Source organism: Scatophagus argus, chromosome 19 (genome assembly GCF_020382885.2).
Source record: "Scatophagus argus isolate fScaArg1 chromosome 19, fScaArg1.pri, whole genome shotgun sequence".
NCBI classification, from domain to species: Eukaryota; Metazoa; Chordata; class Actinopteri; family Scatophagidae; genus Scatophagus; species Scatophagus argus.
Genome location: NC_058511.1, coordinates 899930 through 922500, shown reverse-complemented (window position 1 = coordinate 922500; position 22571 = coordinate 899930). Strand labels below are relative to the sequence as shown.

At 47.1% G+C, this 22571-nt stretch overlaps 2 protein-coding genes across 4 annotated transcripts in view; both read left to right on the top strand.

Moving 5' to 3' along the window:
* The window catches only part of pex7 (peroxisomal biogenesis factor 7), a 20181-nt gene extending 11932 nt beyond the window's left edge, over nt 1-8249 (top strand). The window contains exons 10-11 of one of the 3 annotated variants that reach the window (XM_046372681.1): nt 1923-2022; nt 7629-8249. In XM_046372681.1, coding sequence (XP_046228637.1) covers nt 1923-2022; nt 7629-7712 — 184 coding nt within the window. In that variant the 3' untranslated portion in view covers nt 7713-8249. Of the gene's footprint in view, nt 1-1922; nt 2023-5286; nt 5997-7628 lie in introns of those variants that run through there. The other 2 variants (XM_046372682.1, XM_046372679.1) reach the window with 2 other exon arrangements.
* Nucleotides 8250-11557: 3308 nt separating this feature from the next.
* On the top strand, nt 11558-20046 carry LOC124050304 (solute carrier family 35 member D3). The gene is made up of 4 exons (XM_046372677.1): nt 11558-12385; nt 13781-13991; nt 15397-15554; nt 15866-20046. The coding sequence occupies exons 1-4, from the start codon at nt 12161-12163 to the stop codon at nt 16604-16606; spliced, it is 1335 nt and encodes a 444-aa protein (XP_046228633.1). The 5' UTR covers nt 11558-12160; the 3' UTR covers nt 16607-20046.
* Nucleotides 20047-22571: the final 2525 nt, after the last annotated feature.

Here is a 22571-nt window from a genome sequence, read left to right as displayed (position 1 = left end):
CCTGTTTCGATTAAAAGCATCAGTGATGTCGACTGGCAGGAGGATCACATCACTCTCCTCCTCCTCCTCCTCGTGTCTCTTCTCCACCTGAAGGCTTTGGCATCCTGTTATGCTTCTCTTTCTCTTTCTGTCTGCTGTGTGAGTTTCATAGTGATAATGAAGCGCACACACGCGCAGCTGACAGGTGAATTGAAGCTTCCACAGAATTAACCACAATACAAGCTAAATAATTACCTACCATGGACAAAAGACAGCGCAGGCCTCATTGAACATATAACACAGTGTATTTGTCTAACTGGGACACACACACACACACACACACACACACACACACACACGTCAGCTAAGCCTGTAGTTGGAGTCTGTCTGTTGTCAGAAATAAGTGCCAGCTCTTCAGTGCAGGTTGTATTGAGTTTTGTCTTTGTTATTTTCACTAACAGCTGATTTTCCAGAGTAAAGACTGAATGTTTCACATATAAAACGTCCATTTGTGAGCAGGAACATTTGGTTATGCAGTTTGTGTGATATTAAACACAGACAGGCGTCACATCCTCTCGTTTCACGCATCAAAATATTCTGTGAGAAGGTCACAACTGTTGAGCTGATCAGTTTGAATTACTGAAGATAAAAGATTAAAACACCTGTGACTGGGAGGAAGTGACTCTGATCAGCCTGGACGTGAACCGACCAAAGCACTTTGGTCACGATCCTGATTTCACTTGTCCTGTGCACGAATCCTGTCGATGACACTCGGTCGCGTTGGACACGACCCGCTGCCAGCGAACGCAGCAGCGGCTGATAACGAGCTGACTGTTTGGCTCACAACAGACGATGAGTTTCACTCCGTGTGTCTGTGGCTGCAGCTTCAGCACCTACAGGAAGTGTCCGTTCAGCTCCGGTCCCAAAGCGCAGCACAGTTCACTTCAGTGTGCTGTGTGAACATGCACTCATCTGTATTCTCCATCAGTTCATACAGGAACGTAAACATATGATGTGTCTTCATGGTCACACGTCTCTGCTTCACCTCTCAGTCTTTGACTCTGGGATCGACTGTAAAATGTGAGTTCGCGTGTGGCCCTAAATGTTCGAGTTAAATGAATCAGAAGTCCTTTTGCGTCGTCTCTTTTGTGACTCTAGTTTGAGAACATGTTCAGGTACCTTCAGGCTGATGGAGACGATCTGCTCTGCTTTTACGTGTTGCTTTGCAGTGTGTTCATCCTGACTTGTGTTAAGATGTGTTAAGGACACACAGTGTGTTTCCATCACGGGTTTGAAGTCTGCTGCTCACGTTTCTTTCAAATCAAAAAATCATGTTTAAAAACTACAAAACTGAATTAGCTTGAAATGAATGAGACTTTGATATTTGTGTTAAGCTAATGAGAGAAGATTAGATTAGTGTGAGTGAGTGTGAGCCATGATTTACACTCTCAATGCGGAGCTCTCCCCAGACACCCATCACTCAGTGCGTGTGTGTGTGTGTGTGTGTGTGTGTGTGTGTGTGTTGCAGTATTAATACAGGTCTAATGGAGCCCGATGGGAGCTGCAGTGTTCCCTCTGAAAATGATTTCATTACATTTGCAAAGTGGATGAGTCTGGAGGGAGTGTTTGCTGCGTCAGGGCTTTGGCACACACACACACACACACACACACACACACACACACACACTAACACTACTCTGTCAGGACCAGGAAGAGAAACGGCCTTTCAATTAGTCTGATTGGCTGCTGCTGCCTGAAGTCTGGAGGCTGTGTTTTATTGGCTCTTTTCTTCTGTCCTCTTCTCGTCTCTCTCTGTCTCTTGCTCTCCTTTTTTCTTTTATTTCTTATCCATCTTTATTTTTATCCATCTCATCTTCTCTCTCTCTGCAGTGTGTTAAACCTCTTCCTTCACCCAGTGAAACATGTCGTGTGTGTGTTTGCAGGTTCTGGGATTACAGCAGGACGCGGCCTCTCGTGGACACTGTGGAGCATCACTCAGAGTTTGTCTGTGGACTCGACTTTAACCTGCATGTCCCCGACCAGGTGAGACACACACACCTGTTTGTCTCTTATTGTAGTCAGTCTTACTAAACTTCCAGAAATCCTGAAGGTGGCTGCAGGTGCGCTGAGACGTGGATCTGACACTGAGAACCTGAGAGCCGCCCGTCAGGGTTTGGTCTCGGGCGGGACCAGGGCCCGACTGACCACGGTGCAAACAGATGTCTGTGGGTCCTGGACTGTGGTGAAGAGGCAGCTGAGACTGAATGTGCCAGGATACAAAAGACAAAAAATAACATGAAAACACAACACAAAATAAGTCTGAGTTCAGTAAAACATTCAAGAATAAAATAAATAATGGATAAAACAAGTGCAAACACTAAAACCATGAAATCCTGTAACTACATAAAAGCCACCAAGTCCTCCTCAGCCCTTCAGAGACCTGCATGTGGTCAGTTTAAAGTTCGTTTAAAGCTCCGCGTGCTCGCACTGAACCCTGAGGGTTTGGTCCATCGCTTTACATGGTGCTGATAAGTTTATGACATGTGAAGAACAGGAAGTTTGCTGCCGGTGGGGATTACGCTTCACTAAACACGCAGGAGGAAACAAATGAGCCTGGCAGCATAAAAACCTGCAGGATGTGTCTGAGACCTGGATGAGCCTGGACGGACGGTTGCTTTAGCTGCACCGACAGCCTCACAGAGCGGCTCTTTGAACATCGCAGACTTCGTTACTTCACATCTTATTTACCTTAATGGAATAAAAAGTGATTTAGGTTTAGGAGCATCTCGTCCGTCTTTGTCTCTCTGTCGAGTGAGGGTAACCGTCCGATCGCAGCCACTTTTCGATGTTAAAACGAGGCCATCCATCATCCTGTGTGGACTCGAGGCAGCCGAGGTTCACCCACGCGCCGTGACGCAGGCTGTCAGGGACCCGTGTCCTCCAGGGCGTCTGGCCAAGGAAGCGGTGGACTGAAAAGGCCACTGGCGCTTGATCCACTTTTTGGCTAATTTGGACAGGCGGCGTCTCTGTCGCGCTGTAGTAAACGTCCAGAGCAAAGCGGTGAACGTCTCTGCCAGCAGAGTGCGGCTTTGTGTCAGCAGATGAACGCGTGGGAAATGGTGACAGAAACCACGCTGAGAGGGACGTGAGCTGAGGTGGTCGCTCGTACCACTCAGAGTGGTTCAGGGAAAGTTCAGCTGTGCTGGAGACACTTTGAGGCCTTCAGTGTTCAGTCTTTATATCCGACCGTGTGTTTTAGCCCATAACTGCTGCACACATCTCCGCTGAGTGGAGCGTCGGCTCCGGGATTGATTTCCCTGCCTCAGGGCAGCCGTCCGAAAATCAACCTGCATGTCGGCTTTCATACTGAAAAGGACTGAAATCTCACTGGAGGCTTCAGCGCCCAACCCCCAGAGCTGCAGCCCACAAAGACAGGATGCTGAGGAAATTTCACTTCTGCACAAATTGTGCATTTTTCCAAACGGTTACAGCTGACGAGAAGCAGAATCATCAACATTTTCATTCTCAGACACAAATTGCTGTGGAAATTGTGACTGCAGTTTGTCCTCAGACTGTTCAGCTGTGCTGCTGAAGCTGTGGAGTGTGTGAGTGTGTGTGTGTGTGTGTGTGGTCTCCTCCTGATGTCTGTGGACAGAAACATGGAAGACAACATGTTTCTGTCTTCACATTAACCTTCAGCCCCACAGTTTTTATTTCCATCTCTGAACCACAAACAGCCTTCTGGAGAACCAAAGTGAGCTGTTGTCCAGGACTGAGATAACGACGGGGGGGAGGAAGTGTGTGTGTGTGTGTGATGCAGCTGCGTGTCCGAGTCCGTCAGAGAGGCAGTAATGATGTGTGTGTGGGAGGACAGCATCAGTAATGAGCTGGACTGAAGCCAGGGACTGTGACGTCACGCAGCAGATCTCCCCTCCGCTTTCTCCAGCGTTTCTCCACCCTCTACCCTCCGTCAGCACACCACCAGGAAACCAAGTCCCGCTGATGCTGGGATGAGGATGTCATGTTGTCAGTATTCAGTTCAGGCGTCAGGTTGTGTCTTTTCTGCTCGGTTTCACTGTTGCATCATTAGTCAGAGTCCACATCCAGCGTCTTCCTTTAGCGCACACAGCAGAAGAGAATTAATCATTTAATTCATGTTGAAAAGTCGCTCGCTCTTCCGCGTGCAGAAGAAGGCTTCAATAAGGTGACGTCTCAGCGGTTTGCTCGGACAGAATATCACTGGTCACACATGACTCAGCTCTCTGTTCCCACGGAGACCTGCAGCCGTGTCAGTGCGTCCCATGTGTGTCCGTGTGTCCACGGCGGCTGCTGACTGAACCCTCATTAAATGTGCCGCTGTGCAGCAGGAAGTCACAAGGCGGCCCTAAGACTAAAGCTTTTTAGAACCGAGGCTCGTCCAACATGGCTGCCAGCGGACAGGAAGGCCCTCGGGTAACCTGTGTGAGCGGCAGGCGTGGCGAGCGTCGGGCTGCGGACCGCTGAGATGTGTTTAAAGGTCTTGGGGAATTATGTGCTCTATTAGTGTTTTGTTGTCGGGACTCAGAGTGAACTCACAAACATGGCAGCCCGCTCTAATCTGCTGCAGCTCACACTCACCTTTTACTTCTTCTTCTTCACTGAGTCTCATCTTTCTTTTCTATTTGTCTCTACTCTCACAGCCTCGCGGTCGTTACTTTTACTTTTACTCTGCTCCCCTTCTCCCCTTCAGCCCTGATCACCCGTTTCCTCCCTCTTCTATCGCCCTCTCACACACTTCCTCTCTGCTGTGGTCTCTGGTCTTATCCAGGCGTAGCCACATGTGTGTGATGGATCACCCTGCTCACAGCACTGCAGGCCACACACACACACACACACACACACAGGCACAGGGGACTTTAGCTTTGTGTGTGTGTGTGCATGTGCATGTGTGTGTGTGCGTGTGTGAGGATGGTGGTGATAAATCATAAAGAACTGCAGGATGTAAGTCAGCCACCTTTACATTTGAACTCCAAAGTGAGAAATACGTTGGGACACTCCTATCAAAGTACGACAGTGTCAGTGTACTGCATTGTGGTACTAATACAGTCACCAGAACTTCCTTTTACGCACTGTAGTTTGATTTTCAGATCCCATGAAAAGACCAGAGCCAGCAAAGTGTTCGTCTGTCTCTCAAAACCTTCTGACTTCCTGTCTGTAAGCTCAAAAGGGAATCATTTCATAATTTGCTTCACTTTTCATGCAAAAATATTAAATGTTTTTGGGTTTCTCCGTCCTCACATGCGACGTCTTTTCTGCTTTCTTTTTGAGTTTACAGAACGGGTCTTCACAAAACGGAGACGTTATGGACTCTTGTGGGAAGTTGTGATGGACAGTTCACAGACAAAATGTGTTCAACAGGAAAATAGACTGCAGATGACTCTGTGGTCCCAGAGGAGGTGTCACTGAGCTGTCACTCAGAGCACCGTCACCGTGACAACAGCCGTGATAACAACAGCGTGCACCGCACTGACCGCCGGGCGCCTTCTGCCTCTTTTAATTACGGCTTCTTCATTCGTCTTTTCCTTGTTATGAGACATAAAAGAGGCATTAAAGGACGTCGTTCATCAGTGAGACTTTCAGCTTCGTCTTGTGGCCTTTTGCTGGTGTTCCTCCTCCTTTGTGCCGCTGCTCCCCTCCTCGTTACACATCTTTTCATTTCTCTCTTGCTGTCTTTGTGCTTTGCTGCAGTCTTGGCTGCTGCGTTCGCCTTTCCATTATGGCCGGCTGTTAAAGTTAATTAAAGAAGGACATTCCTCTTCCTCTGCGGCTGACTCACTGAACGACTGTTTTGCTTACTCATGCCGTGAACCCGAATGCTGCGTTTGTGTGCAGATCAAACAGTCGGCGTGCCGCAGCGTGGCCGCACAGCTGACAACCAGCGAAACCTCTCAAACAAATGATTGATTCAGATCAGGTTCAGCTTATTCAGTCTTTTAATTTGGAGGAATTGTTGTCATTACCTGCTTGTGAAGCTCGACCCTTACAGGCCAGTCGCTCATTTCTGTCTGGTGGCGGCTTTGCTAGTTAGCTCCAGTAGCTTGAGATCCAAATGTTGGACCACTGAAATCCTTCATTTCAGTTCAGTTCTAACACACAGCGTCAGTTAAATGTGACCAAAATGTAATAAGTGACTGGGATGTGACTTTAACCAGTGAAGAGGAGCCACCTGGAAATGTTTCAATGTCTGCCAGCCAGCACTTATTTCATCCAACATGTCACAAGTTGAGCATGTTAGCATGCTAACATTAGCACTTAAGTTACATTTAAAACAACATTTGAGCAATTTTTTTTTCTCATCTAAAACTGAAATTCTCTCAGATGGGGACAAGGCTGTTGGATGTTGGATTCGTGGTTTGCTGGTTTCTGATTGGCTGTGCTGCCTGCAGGTTTTTAGGACCTTCACACCCAAAATGCAACCAACTGACAGTCATGTAATTATGATCCCACAGCCTCCCAGCAGGCTGCAGCCTCCACTTCTGCTTCGCTGTTGCACCTGAATGCAGAGCGACTGCGAAGTGGCTTTGCTGTGTTTTATTTTGAAAGCCGAGAGCTCGTCAGCCGCTGTGTGTTCTGCAGCCAGGAGAGACGACAGAGAGGCAGCGTGTCGTCCCGCTGATAGCGAAGGAGGAGACAAGCTGCAGGCTGTCCTCCACCCTGTCATCTGAAGCCGTTCAGAAAGTGAAGCGCTTTGTGTCTGAGACCTGAGCCTGGGCGCACCTGCTCGGTTTTGTTGTTTATGGCTGGCTTTTGATTGTGCTGCTTCGGCTGCTACTGAAAGTCTCACACCAACAAGAGACGGGAAAACAGTCCACAGTGCAAAGAAAGTTTGGACTTTGGTGTCAAAAAATAGAAAATATAAGAAAACACAGAGGGAGATTCGCAACAAAAATGAAATACGAATTAGTTTTTCTACCTGCTGTTCTTCTGTTCTTACATGATTAAAGCTTAAAGGCAATCTGCCTTTTTTACCTTGAGACAGGAAGTGCACATTAGTGCTGAAAGATGAAAGCCAGAGGCTGAATTACGCTAAATGAGGACGTCCGTCTTGTAGCTGCTGACAAACTGCTCTCTGCTCTTCTGGCCGCTCCTGGAAAAGGAAGAATATGAAGGAAAAAATGGAGGAGAGAGAAGGGAAGACGACTAATGCGTTTGTCCCAGACCTGATGACGGAGAGCAATTTAGGTGGAACACTTTGATCTAAGTGCGCACCAGAGGAGACGGTGAGCGTCTGTCCTCCCCGAGCGTCTGTCCTCTCCATTAGCTGAAGCTAATGGCTAACGCAGACGGGCTTCAGCAGCCGGTCCGGTCTTGTCCTGCTGAAAGGGGGCGACGGACTGGTCTGAACTGGTGACCTACCTGAGCCAAAAATCACCAGATTGTTGGCGGTTGTTGTGACAGGAAGTGATCAGACGAAAGACAGAACAGGAAGTTGTTACTGCAAACTAACAGCCAAAAAAGTGAACGCCACTCATCATTCTGCTTTTTCATTGTGATGTTTTACTTTAGGATCCTGTCAGCCAATAGGAAAAGAGCGCGTTTTGAACCTGTGGTTGATCCGACCTGCTGTCCGTCCTCCTCTCTGATCTCTAACTGTGCTGTGTTGGCTGCAGGTGGTCGACTGTTCCTGGGACGAGACGGTGAAGATCTACACACCTGCCTGTCTGTCTGCTGGAACACACACTGCAGCACCATAGAACACACACACACACACACATTGTGATTGTGCTGGGACTGCATCGCGCTGAACACAGCTGGACACCAGGCTGGGACACGTTGGACAACGGGTGACGCGGTACAGCAGCTCAGACGAAGGACTGTGAGAGACGTGTGTTTGACTCTAAGTGAAAGCTTCACTTTGAGTCGTCCTCACTGAGTCTCTCAGGCACAGGCTCACTATCAGCGCCAGGCTTTGAGAACGTTCCTGCTGTTTCCAGTCTGACACCATTCAAAATGTGTGAGAACCCAAACACATGTTAGCAGCCAGGAGGCGGAAAAGCTTTAGCGTGCTGTGAATGTGACCCTGCTACGTAAAGAACCCGATGAGCTTTTGCTTCAGCAGGTGTTGTTGTGAATCACGTAAATCAGGATGTTTTGCGCTGTGTGTGATCCAGGATGTCCTCATCTGCTGCTTCTTCATCTCAGTGATGTTCTGTCAACCCGGAGGAGAAAATGTCAGCTGTGACCAACATCGTATGTGTCCAGTGCCTTCAATAAAGGTGGTGAGAAGTGCTCTTACTGTAGATTCATTTTAAAGGAGCAGTTCACACAGAACGTTTCTTAGTCCATGATCAATATCAATGCAAGGACAGTAAGTATTTTCAGAGCAGCCATTAAAAGCTGATTGTTGACTTTGGAAAGAGCCGTTGGAGATTAATATGAACCGATCCCCGAAGCTTTCAGCTGACTCATGATGTGGTTGGGGTCCACAAGGCAGCTCTGTTAGCTCCTGGTTCTGGTCTCCAGCTCCTCCTGAGGGAAACTTCTGCTCTCTGGCTGCTAAATGCTCTACTTTGTTTCTTTTCTTTCACCGTTTTTCGCCTTGTTTTCATCTTTCCCGTCAAGAAATACGGACGCCACCCTGAAGACCCGCTTGATACTGCTGCCAGCTGTCACGTCGAGCGAGCGCATCACGAAGACGACTCTTTCAGAAGACGTAAGAATGAAGCGACTGTCCCAACACTTCACCGCCATCCGTGTTAAAGCATGAGAGCATTTTAACGGTAACAAAAGTGTTTGAGTGTAGTTGAAGCCTTCACTGGTCAGCATCGGTTGTGTTCTTATTAAATTATATTTAGAACTTAAACCTGAAAAACTGAGACTGAATCTGCACAGAGTCAGCAGAGCAGCAGGAAATGTTCCTGTTTTCCAGTTGATTGTGTGCTCCATCTTAATGGGCTGTGCTGTGCTAAATTACTCGGCCTAATCTATATTACCTTTAGCGTGTGGAATAATGGATGCATACATTTTTTCCTCCCCAGCTGAGCACAGTGTCGGTTTAAATCCTCAGCCATGTCTTAATCTCCTCGTGTTTGAAAGCGTCTCCGTCCTCCTCGGTCTCCGCCTGTTAATTGGAAGCTAACGGTCTGTGCTCGATAAGGGCGGATCTTCCTCCCTCGTGGCCTCCAAACTGATTCTCTGATGAAGCATTTCAATTAAAACATTGTCCCGGTCATTTCCACGCCTGTTGTGAGTGATGCCTCTGTTTCTGATAAGGAGGAGGAAGAGAAAATAAGACAGGTTCTCCACCAGGATGGCAAACATCCAAACAAACAGGAAGGAAAGCCGCCTGTGTTTCTGCTGACTGCTTCGTCGTTTAACTCCAGTGAAGGTGAATCTTGATGCTGCAACACACAGTTGCTTTAGAAAAGCCCGACTGTGGCCTCGTAGTGTGTTTCACCGTCATGAAATCTGCTCCACAAAGCAGGTGTGATCAACTACAGGAAGGATGAAACATTCAGTCCCTACAAGCTCTGGACTCAATCTAACATGACAAAACTGCCCTGGATGAAATGAGCACTGACAGTCAACTGACCACAGAACCACTGACGTCTTTGAACCCCCTCGGGGCTGAGAATGTCCAGGCTGCAAATAAACAACCAAAATAAGACATCTGGAGACGTCACCTGCGGCCCCAGAACATCTGACAGACTGGTAATTGGAGTGTGAGATAATCGATGGGCTGATCGATAATGAAAGAACCCAGTTACTCCAGTGTTCTGCGTTCGGATGTTCTAAGCTGCTGCTACGTGCTGCTGTACCTCGGCAGAACCTGCTGATTATTTAATCTGTTCATTTTCTGATTCATTTAATCCCTGCGAAGGCTTTGGTGAGATACAAATCCTTCATCTGTCACGCCAATAAAGCGAACTGAACTGAACCGAGAGGAGAGAAGAGAAGACGGCAGCTCGCCGACGCGGGGCTGCTTTGATCTGCTCAGGATGGCGTCAACGTGAGTGAGGCGGCGTCTCCGACCGGCGGACTGACACGTCTCGACTGCCCTGAGGGAGGAGGGAGCTTCTCACAGCGGGTTGGCGACACGGCGACACTCCTTAAGGTCTTCTTCAGTCTGACAACCAGTTCAAATAGTCTGACCCAGAACACGAGTCATTCAGTCATGTGATCGTGGTTTGGGGTAAAAGAAGTTTACTCGTTACAAACATGATACGAGCTTAAGTTCAAACATGTCAGCGTTTGCTTTCAGTTTCACGTGGGACCTGAGCTCTGGTCTCCTGGCTGGACCCTCTGGACCATCTGCTGGTGTCCTTGGTGTTTCTTCATGCTGCATCACCTCATACCAGCTGTTCCTTTCTCCGCTGGGTTGGTGCCTTCATGTGTAAGATCTTACGTTAGCTTTTCATGTGGTCCTTCTCAGTCCAGCTGATTTCAATTGTGTCAGTAGTAAAAATACTGCAGTGAAACGTGTGTGTGTGTGTGTGTGTGTGTGTGACAGCATCAGATGGTTAACACTGCAGCCTGAGTGTCAGAGCAGCTGGAGACACTTTGAACTACTGTATACACAGTTAGTTTGGTCCAACCTGAGGGGTCGGGCCCCTCCAGAGGCTCACCAGATAAACCTGAGGGGTCGGGCCCCTTCAGAGGCTCACCAGATAGACCTGAGGGGTCGGGCCCCTCCAGAGGCTCACCAGATAAACCTGAGGGGTCGGGCCCCTCCAGACGCTCTCCAGATAAACCTGAGGGGTCGGGCCCCTCCAGAGGCTCACCAGATAAACCTGAGGGGTCGGGCCCCTCCAGACGCTCTCCAGATAGACCTGAGGGGTCGGGCCCCTCCAGAGGCTCACCAGATTAACCTGAGGGGTCGGGCCCCTCCAGACGCTCTCCAGATAGACCTGAGGGGTCGGGCCCCTCCAGAGGCTCACCAGATAGACCTGAGGGGTCGGGCCCCTCCAGAGGCTCACCAGATAGACCTGAGGGGTCGGGCCCCTCCAGACGCTCTCCAGATAGACCTGAGGGGTCGGGCCCCTCCAGAGGCTCACCAGATTAACCTGAGGGGTCGGGCCCCTCCAGACGCTCTCCAGATAGACCTGAGGGGTCGGGCCCCTCCAGACGCTCTCCAGATAGACCTGAGGGGTCGGGCCCCTCCAGAGGCTCACCAGATATACCTGAGGGGTCGGGCCCCTCCAGAGGCTCACCAGATTAACCTGAGGGGTCGGGCCCCTCCAGACGCTCTCCAGATAGACCTGAGGGGTCGGGCCCCTCCAGAGGCTCACCAGATAAACCTGAGGGGTCGGGCCCCTCCAGAGGCTCACCAGATAAACCTGAGGGGTCGGGCCCCTCCAGAGGCTCACCAGATATACCTGAGGGGTCGGGCCCCTCCAGAGGCTCACCAGATGATGAACCTCCGATTAAAAAATCCACCTCAGAGGATGGAGGTCTCTGTGGGGAACCGCTGAACTCCATCCTCCTCCTCCCCCTCACACTCCAGCTCCCTCCTCACCCCCCCCCCCCCTTCTTCTTCCCTCCTCCCCCTCTCTCTCTCTCCCTCTCCTCTCTCTCTCCTCCCTCCCTCTCGGGTAGACCGCCAAGCGCTGCGGCAAAATGTCATATCTCCCCGGCCGGTCTCAGAGGACGACGTCCCCGTACTGTACTCGTCCTGTACGTGTGTCTTCTGCTGGCAGGGACTCACTACTTCTGTCCCCTTCCCGCCTCCTCTGCGTCCCTCACAGTCTTTTTGATCCTTTTTGGAGCAGAAGCGCAGAGAAAAGTGACGGCTGGAGTCTGTGGAGACCAAAGCAGAAAGTGACTTTGAGTTTGTGAATATTTTTATTAAATGCAGCTGAGGTCCGTGAATCTGAGTGTGAACTGCGGGTTAAACTCGAGAAAAGCCCGAAGAGGCGAGCGGAGCATCGTGAGCTCTCTTCTTCAGCTCTCACGTCTTGAGTGTAAAAGCTCCTGGATGCAGACTCTCCCGTCGCGGTCGGTACAAACGGGGGCTTTTCACGGCCTCACGTCCTCCCTTCGCTCCCGCTTCTCCGTCCAGCAGCAGCGCGTCGCAGCTGTGCGTAAAACCCGAACCCTCCCCCTCATCTCCGAGACCAGACCTGTCCCAACCGGGCTGTGAGGAGGACCGCCGAGCGTCACAGCGTCTCTGTCTCTTATCTCCTGTCCACACCAGCGAACCACCATGGACGTGTTTAAGAGCCGCCTGCAGGGGATTTCCGTGGCCGTTGCGCACGGCGTGTTCTCGGGCTCTCTGAACATCCTGCTCAAGTTCCTCATCAGTAATTATCACTTCAACTTCCTGACGCTCATCCAGCTGCTGACCAGCAGCACCGCGGCGCTCACTCTGGAGACCCTCCGACGGCTGGGGAAGATCGAGGTTCCTCCGTTCAGCATGCAGCTCTCCAAGGTAAAGCCTGAAATGTGAGGGTCCCTAACAGGGGCCCCGGCACCTCCGGCGGCCCCAACAGTCTTAAATCCACAGTTTAACTTTGTAAAACTAACCAGTTTCCTCTCTGAAACGCATCACGGAAGGCGAACAGATCCACAGTGTTCTGGTCACATTCTATACTTAATAAAGTTCACTTAGAGAGTTAAAATGAAATGAAATTAAACTTCCATCCTTTCATTCCTGTATGAGACAAACCGAGTGTGAAAGTAAATCACAGCCTTCGTTTTATGACACATTTTATCATCATCATCATCACTGCAGTTTATTGGTGTATTGTTAACCTGAAAGCCTACAGGCTGATGGGACTAACACTAAACCAGCTCAGTACTGGTAGCTGCCTGCTGGTATTTTCCATCTGATGATTGATTGATTGATTGATTGATTGATTGACTTGATAATTGTCTGACTGACAGATTGGCTGACGTTTCATTAACTTTATTGGCAGACTGTTTATCAAACTCACTGCAGTCAAAAAGACCGACAGGAAATTCATCTGAAATGTAAGTTTTAATTAAGACACCAGTATGAATATTCTTCAGTATGGTTACTTAAATTCATTTCCTGCAGTGGCAGTGCTCCCTATAGTTTTTTTTGCATTGACTGAATATAAAGATGGACAAGATGAAACATGTGAGTAGCCCCCTGGTGGCTGGCTGCAGTACAGCTCATAAAACCCCTGTGATTAGTCTGTGTGAAGGTAAAGCTGGAATGTGACTGCTGTTCCTCTGCAGATGCTTTCAGGTTTTATGAAGGAACTGGGGAAACAATGTTGTTAACTGTTTCAACAATCCATACAGACATGCAATGCGATGTAACATCTGATTAAGTAAAAGTAACTAAGTGAATAAGTAAGTCCTTAAACTGAAAGGAGGGAATGAATGCCACTACGTTTAGCGTTGGTACCTGTGAACAAAGTCAACATGTAAGCTCCAGGAGCTCCAATCACATTTTCAGGACACAACTAGCATGCTCGGTTAGCATTATGTTAAAACTTTGTCTGAAGTCGACAGGAATTAAGCTACTAGTTTTACAGCTCCAGTATCTCGTAGTGAACTGAAGTGCTGGAGGAGAGGAAGTCAGACCTGCTGGTGGCGCTAAAATCAGCCCGTGATCAAATTCTCCAGGATTCACCTTCAGGGCACCACGACTGTTTGAACAAAGCTTAATGGCCGCTTCTTGTGTGCTGTGTGAATACACTAACTAACTAAATCAGTTCACACAGGCCACAGGGTGCACATGACGAGGGTTGTGCTGGGGTGTGGTCATTAAGGTGAGGATAAGCTTGGAGTGAATGATCCAACACATCCTGCTAAGTGTGTGTGTGTGTGTGTGTGTGTGCGTGTGCGTGCGCAGGAGTTTGGCCCGGTGTGTATCCTCTCCACGCTGCAGTCCACACTCACTCTGTGGTCTCTGCGTGGCCTCAGCCTGCCCATGTACGTCGTGTTCAAACGCTGCCTGCCGCTCTTCACGCTCAGCATCGGCGTGTGTGTGCTGAGGAACGGCGTGCCCTCCATCGGTGTAGTGACCGCTGTGATCATCACCACGGCGGGAGCTGCGCTGGCTGGTAAACACGCGTCGTCCACATACAGTACACACACACACACACACACACAATCTTCACTCTGCAACACAAAATGGCTGAATTTACTGTAGTTTTCTCAAAACTGTCACCATTTTTGCACTAATGTCAGTTAACTGTGTAGTGACAAGACTGATGATGGATTCTTATTTGACTTTTACTCTTTTCTCATATACTTTCCTAAGAAATCACAAAAGCAGAGTCTGACCCATAACAGCTTTTAGTTGTTTCCATGAAGAAATCCCAAACGGCTTCTCCTTGTATGCTTAACCATTATGTTAGTCTCTGCTCCTGTAAAGATCATTTAATCATCTTTCCCAGCAGTAAATTTTCCTCTTCCATTACTGTTAATGATCCTGGAGTCATAAACAAAAAACCTGCAGCCAATTAATTTCCTGAATCAATCTCCACGGCTGATGCTCTCAGTGTATCTCGGGTAGGTGGGGGGTCCAAACCAAAATCCAATGGACAGATTCATCATTCTGGGTTTTATCCTGCCGTTAATCACATTTTTCTTCTGTCAAACATCCAGTAGTCACATCTTCTAGATGTCTGTCGTGGATTAATCAAATGAGATAATGTCATTTTCTCAGTGTTTGATATGCAGGTTGCCTAAAAAGTGGGTCACGAGCAGCTTTGAAGCTTTAAAACGCCTCAGACGATGTTCTCATGTTTCTGATATGATGAAAGTTCGTACGGTATCGTACGACTGCAGAACTCTGCAGGGAGGAATTCAGGATGTGTTGACTTTGACGCTGGAGATCAGTTTGTTTTCTGTTTTAACACTGATTTATTTTATCCATGATCACAACAGTCCCTGAATTTTACCCCCCTGACACTTAGACCTTTAGCCTAGCTTAGCCACCATTCAGTAACATCCAATTTTAGCCATAACTTACTTGTAAAAAATATAATGAACATCTGTTTTGTCTGAAAAAGCTTCTATCTGCAAATACAAATAAAAATAATTATCCATACACTTACCTGTTCACCTACACACCTGCACAATGGAGGAGTGACTACTCAAGACAGGCGGGGCTTAAACTCTGGTGGGGTTTGACTAACCAGGTCGCTGAGAAGTTGCTATCAGAAAACTCTTTACAAACAGCCTCAGAATTGAGCTTCTGATCAGTTTTTCTGATCAGAAGAGCAAAGGAACTTTTCACAAACCTGAATGAATAAACTTCAGTCAGTGCGGGATTTTCCTCCATCACAAGGACGGATTCTGACACATTTTACGTGCATGATACTTCAGAAAGTACTCAGTACTTATCTGCATTCAAGTTTTGTATGTTTTTGGTGTAAACATCTGATTTATCTTATTAACGTTAATTTTTCCAGTCAGTCTGACCCTCTTGATTTTTGCATTTTGACTTGACATGCTCCACAGGTGCTGGCGATCTCACCGGCGACCCCTTCGGTTACGTCACCGGCGTGTTGGCGGTCATCATCCACGCCTCCTACTTAGTCCTGATCCAGAAAAGCAGCCTGGACAGCGAGTACGGACCGCTCACAGCACAGTATGCCATCGCCACCATGGCCTCACCGGTACGGACCGTCAAGGGTTTGATTCCCACTCAGAAGTTTGAAGTAGCGTTTTGCTTCTTTGATTTGCTTCTGTCTCATTTTATTCTTCTTTTGTTCTCTCATTGTCTTTTTCTTTTCTGTTATGAAAGGAGCTTCATTCACTTCTCTTTCTCTGGGTTTTAAATTGTGCGTCTCCTAAGTCCTCCCTCCATGACCCTTTCGGCCTCGTCTTTTCTTCTTCCCTTCCTCTTTGTCTCTTCCTCCTCTGTTTTGTCTCTGTTTTTCTTACTCTTCCTCTGTGTGACTCTTCTTTATCTGTGCTGCCTTCTCAGGTGCTCCTGGTGTGCTCCATCATCTCCTTGGACACCATCAGCATGTGGTCGTATGAAGGCTGGAAGGACCCTCACATCACGGGCATCTTCATCTGCTGTATCTTCATCGGCTGTGCCATGAACTTTACCACGCTGCATTGCACCTACATCAACTCCGCCGTCACCACCAGCTTTGTTGGTGTAGTCAAGAGCATTGCCACCATCACTGTTGGCATGCTGGCGTTCAGTGATGTTGCCCCGACTGGGTTGTTCATCGGCGGCGTGGTGGTCAACACCGTGGGCTCCATTACCTACTGCGTGGTCAAATATTATGAGATGAAGAAGAAAAGCTTATATGAGAATCTGGAAGAGGCGGGAAAGGATGGTGCGCTGCCGGGAGAGCCTTACGGAGAGAAACCAGCGCTGAGCGGCGACGGACCTGCTGCTGGCACTGGATCCGATCCAGCGAATCCAGAGATAGAAGGAGTGTTGAGCAGTGATGGGAAGGAGGCAGCACCAGCTGGACTGGCTAACGGAGAGGCATGGACAGGAGATGGTGGACATGGAGAGGCAGGCGTGAATTCCAGCGTCATGACGGAAAAGGAGGTGCTGGAGATGCAGAGGGAGCACCTTCAAAGGGAAAACACTACCTCTAGTCAGTCGGTTAGTGACAGCTATCTGGGTGTGTGGAGGTCCATCAGACATCTGCAGTTCATGAAAAAAGACCCTTTGATTAATAACATGGAGCAGCAGAGTCCATAAGGGCAGGACAGAGACCTGAACAGACCCAGAAAAGAAAACTGAATGAATTAGAGGATTAAAAAAAGAAAGGTCTTGAACATGCTGAAGAGACTAGAGGAGAAGAAAAGGACACAGGCAGAATGAAGACGAGAGACAAAAGCTCTACGTCCACCGGGAACCTTTTTTATCGGCTTTAGGTGTGCTGAACAAACGCTTATTGGAAACACTGGGCATGTTTGCTGCTGTTGCTGTGATACCTCAATGAAAGCTTTTGTACTGAAAGTTCAGTTTCATCACACAAAGCTTCGAATGAAAAGAACAGGCTTTCGGCTTTGATTAAAAGCAGGAAACAGAGTCGTTTCATTTGTTCACGATGAGGACAGAAAGAGGCTCCTGGTGGAGTGAAGTGGATGGAGGGTTTTGGTCGGAGCTGCCTGTCTCGGATGAATTCTGCCTCTGGTCTCCTTCAGCTCTGAGGCATCTGGCGGGGACCAGGCCAACCATGGCAGCATGATTTGGTTTGGTCTGCGTCTCCACTCATTAGACAAACAAAAGCAGGTCATAAATTTGTAAAATATGGAATCTCGTGCAAACTCGAGTGTCGCAGCCAATCAGGGAACAGCTTAAAAGTTTCTGTTTGATTACGTTATATGAAAAGCTGGGTGAAATCTTGTTTCTGATTGGCTGAAGCGTTTTAATTAAAACCTCGCACGTGTGGAACAGATCAGATTTATTCACTTGTAAAAGCATGCTCTGGCCACAAAACGCAAATGAATCTGCAGCTGTGTTTGTTGCTTTAAATCTGAATGACTTTGATTTGTTTGTCTCATTTTACCCTGGAGGTGCACTGTCACACTTGTTTACTGTTTTATGCTTCATGTGTCTGCCAGCCTCAGCACAAAAGCAGCTGTACAGGCTTCCTGTGCAAGCAGCTTAGTACGACCGCCGCGTGTGCATTGTTAGGCGGGGACCTCTAGTGGCCGTAGTAATTACGACAAGAGCGAAGCCAAGTAGTTTGGTGCCTAAACCGAACCAAACTGTGTCTGCTTTGTACATCCATCACGTCACTCCTGTTGCTGGTTATGGTCATATATCGTTTTATATCTCGCATATTTGTTCAGATATGAGGACGTGTCTGCTTAGCATCTGAGACACAAAACTACATGAGCGTCTCTTCTGAAATATGTAGGAAAAACTGAGTGAAAATAGTAACGATAGTGAGGTATTTATATCTATATTGTTTCTTTCTTCGTGGTGCTGCAGTCACACGCGGTCGCACAGCTCAGCGATAGCTAGTGAGGATAACTGAACGAACCAGGCTGGAGGGTGCTCGTGTCCAAGCTCTGCCACTGAATGGCTGGTGTTCAGCTAACAACAGTCTCAATTGGGCTTTCTGCTGTTGAAAACTGAATTGCTTTTCAAAAAAATCAGCAGCAACATCTTCCCAGAAAGAATGTCTTGCTGCTCTGATTAATCCATAAATCTGACTGTGACTGTGAACATTTATTACTATTTTTTCCCCTCCGGCACAAAAGAGTTGCCAATAATTGGTGCCCACGGGGAGATTTGTATGGAGGCTGCCTCGATGTGGTGGGTTTACATCCTTAAATACTCACCTTGTGATGGATTATCTTTCCTGCCTTTCCACACTCTTTGAAGGCAGCTTGAGAAAAGGTCTTGATGGGTGGTGGATCAGCTGCTGTTTAATCGTTTTACAGCTGTGCTTAGATTTGGAGCATGTTTAGATGACCCCAAAAAACTACTAATGCTAAACAGAACTGAGATTGATCTACTCAGATTTCAAAGGTGCAATCAGAAATCTGTGATCAGTAAATCAAATTCAATCAATTAAATCCTGTTAATCTGTCAGTCTTTACAGCTTTGGTGTGAACAGTCAGCATTCATTCCCCAGTGAAATGACGAGATGAGAATCACTGCAAGGCCTGCTGAAACAGCCTGGATGTTGACACAAGTTGAAATAGATCAAAAATCACTTGCAAATCATCATCATTTATTTTTTACATGGTGAGGAGGAAAGCTTCACTAACGTTAGCTAACAGCTAGCTAGGTAACCTCGTAACCTACATTAGCTACGTAGCTAACATAGCTAACCTACGCTAGCTACGTAACGTCCGCCCACATGAGCTCAGTCATGTGTCTTCAGCTTCTTCTTTTCTGTATTTAGCTCCTGACTGGAAACATTAATGTCTTCTTTTCCACAAGGAAAAAAGCATCGTGAATTGTGTGGAGAGAAAAAGCTGTCAACCAGTGATATTGATTGATATTGATTTTTCTTCTCACAGTCCCAAACTTCATTTAACGGTACAAAAGACTGGTGTCCCCTGAAGCTGCAGCAGGTCGGGTGTTTGGAGCAGCCAGCTTCATTCTCACCATCAACGTTTTTCTAAAGAGATGTTAGAGCATGAGACGTGACTTGTTTGGTGTTTCAGGTATGTTTTTGGGTGATGATGAGTCAGCGATGAACTCGTGTAATGTGTCGCTGTCATTGTTCTTGTAAATGAGATTCCAGATGCCAAGAGTGCATGAATATATTTGAAATGTTTTTTCTTTGTACATGCCAACAGATGTTTACGCTGCTGACTCAAATCATGCTTCAGTTTTCAATCTGCATTTTGTAGAACAAGTCAACACGTCACAGCAGTTTGTAAAATAGTGACGAAAACCAAACAAATCAGCAGGCTTTTCTGTGACAGCAGGAGTGAAAGATGGAAGCTTTGTGTAATCCTGTACATTATACTTCATTACTGCTTGACAAACTGCTGTAACACGATGTTGTACAGAACCAGATTAGTTTACTGCAGGTCACATCAGCCAGCATTTTCAATCTTCCATTTTACACGGTTTCCAAATAATTTCCTATAATGTTTCTTGGAAAGAAGCATTTAATTTGGTACCAATTATGGAGAGAATGAGTTCAATTAGTCCACTTCCACTTAATAAATTCTGGTGAATGGGTGCCATAAACTCTGTCTTTCTGAGTACTTTAATAAGTACACAGCAGGATAGCATTAACATGCAAAATTGTATAGTTTTAAAGATGAGTAGAATAAAGTTTGCAGCAGTCAGTCAGTAATGGCTTCAAATGGAGCTCTAGCTAATCGCACAGATCTTTCCAGGAATTTCTTGTTTGAATCACCGTTGAAGTGAGGTGTGCAGAGATTGAGGTGGTGCATCTGTGTTTCTGTCAGTGTTTTTCAGTCTGTTTCTCCATCTGTAAAGGTAATGTGAGCTCATTTGAATGTGCTGTACACAAACTGTCACTGTGCTCCCAAAACATTTTTTGGAAAGCAGTTTTCATTTGAGTTAATAAACAGTCTGGTGTTGTGGAGGTTTGAGCAGGTTGAAGAGGAGACGATGTTGTGCATGAAAGAAACATTTTCTCCCTTCCCACAAATGATTTTCATGTTTCTGTGGACCAAAATAAAGTAAATCTTAAAACATGGTTGTCTGAGGAAGACTCAGTCCTCCACAGAACAGAATTAATCTCTTCATTAGAATCTTTATCACTAAACTCTCTGCCAAAGTATTGCAGCTCCATGCTCATTTCACAGAATTTTTGTCAGGTTGAGTGGAAAAAAACGTTTAATTTCTGCATGATGGAACCTTTTGTTAACGTCCTCTTTTTCCATGCACAAAAGCAGCAATGGTGCAGTTTCTGAAATGTCAGTCACGTCTCTGAACATGAATTTGTTTTATCCATTTATTGAGTAAATGTGTTCTGTGAGGCGCTTCACCCTGGTTCTCATGTCAGTGTTTCAGAACAACCTTTGTTTTTCCTGAATGCTAAAGCTAAAGCTAAAGCTACGTCACCGATAACATCAACTCAACACTTGTGTTTGGAAAGAGATTTGGCACAATGATGAGAAAGGAAACCGACACTAAATAACATGTTTGAAGAAGTTTCATTTTAATTTGTGCATGTTTCTAACTGTTTATGGATGAGGTTTCATCCTTGTAGTAATCAGTGTAGTTAGCTTTAGCGTTAGCCGTTATTTCCCTTAAGCTGTCTCATGGAAAGCTACTGGTTGTTTTGGATCTTTAACATGATTCAAAGACCAAGAAGAAATGTGAAGGTTTGAGCTACAACCAAGTCACCCACGACATAAACTTAACGACGTTTACTGCCGCCGTCATCAAACCTGCAGGGATGCTAACATGCTAATTTGTACAAGACAGACGTTCATGCTTTCTGTTGAGCGGTCAGTCGGGTGGACAGCTTTGATGGCTGACTCGAGGTTTATTAGAGCAGTTTATTGTACTCACAGCTTCTTAAAGTGGTGACAACTGGATCGTGTTCACTTTCCCTCCTTAGTTTAATCGTTTAATCTCAAACTGTATTTTGAAGAAGTGAGTAAAGAACAAAATGTCCTGACCATCACAGAGAGACGCAGCCTACAGAGGATTTCAGATTATTTCCCCAAGCGTTTAAAGAAACCCGCAAAAAGCATCAGGCAGGTTTTATTTGTTTGTTATTGTGTGTGAGGTCCCATGTTGTGCTGGAGAGGAACGAAACGTTTGCCTTCTGAAAGGACCATCGGCTCCCATGTTCGGTGTGAAGTCAGTTGAATGAGCTCCTGTTTTATATATTAAGAAATGGGATATGTGTGCATTGTGTTTGCGGAGGCGTTTCCATGGCGATGATGGTGTTTCCATCTGCAGATGGCAGAGACAAACCATAGACGAGCTTCACTGCACAAAACACAGACAAAAAGACTGACTGTGGAGGCTGTGGACGTGATTGGGTTATTATGATATTTATGATACGGATCATTATGTCTGTGTGTGTGTGTGTGTGTGTGTGTGTTGCTCTCTGAAGCTCTGGTTTGTCATCTTCATGGCAGAGATCGTTATCATCCCCCAGGGAACACAAAACACTTGAGACAACCGGACTGAAGAGTCTCGGGACCTGAGACCTCGTGAAGATTCTCCTTCAGTGTTTCACTCAAGTGCAAAATCACAACATAAAAATATTCTGCTGCAAGTACAAAAAGAAATTTGGCTCAGGGGAGCATCTGCACTCTCAGGTAAAAGTCTAAGGTAGACCTGGTGCTGCAGGAGGAGGAGGAGGAGGAGGAGGAGGAGGAGGAGGAGGGATGAAGACAAGTGAGAACGAAGGAGAAAATCGTGTCACTTAATGGGCCCACTCAGCACTTTGCTGCTGGAAAATCCATCTGAAAACTGTTCCTCAAACGCTTCAGTTGGACTGCAGCACACACAGAGGAACACACACACACACACACACATACACACAGACATGCATGTACACACATGCACACACATACACACACACGTGCACACACATGCACAGACACACATGTACACACACGCACACAGACACACACACACAGACATGCATGTACACACATGTACACACACGCACACACATGTACACACGCGCACACACAGACATGCATGTACACACATGTACACACACGCACACAGACACGCACACACACGCACACACATACACAGACATGCACACACATGTACACACATGTACACACACGCACACAGACACGCACACACATACACAGACATGCACACACACGCACACACATACAGACACGCACACACATACACAGACACGCACACACATGTACACACACGCACACAGACACGCACACACATGTACACACACGCACACACATGCACACACATGTACACACACGCACACAGACACGCACACACACGCACACACATACAGACATGTACACACACGCACACACATACACAGACACGCACACACATGTACACACACGCACACACATGTACACAGACACGCACACACATGTACACACACGCACACACATGTACACACACATACACAGACATGCACACACATGTACACACACGCACACACATACACAGACATGCACACACATGTACACACACGCACACAGACACGCACACACACGCACACACATACAGACACGCACACACATGTACACACATGTACACACACGCA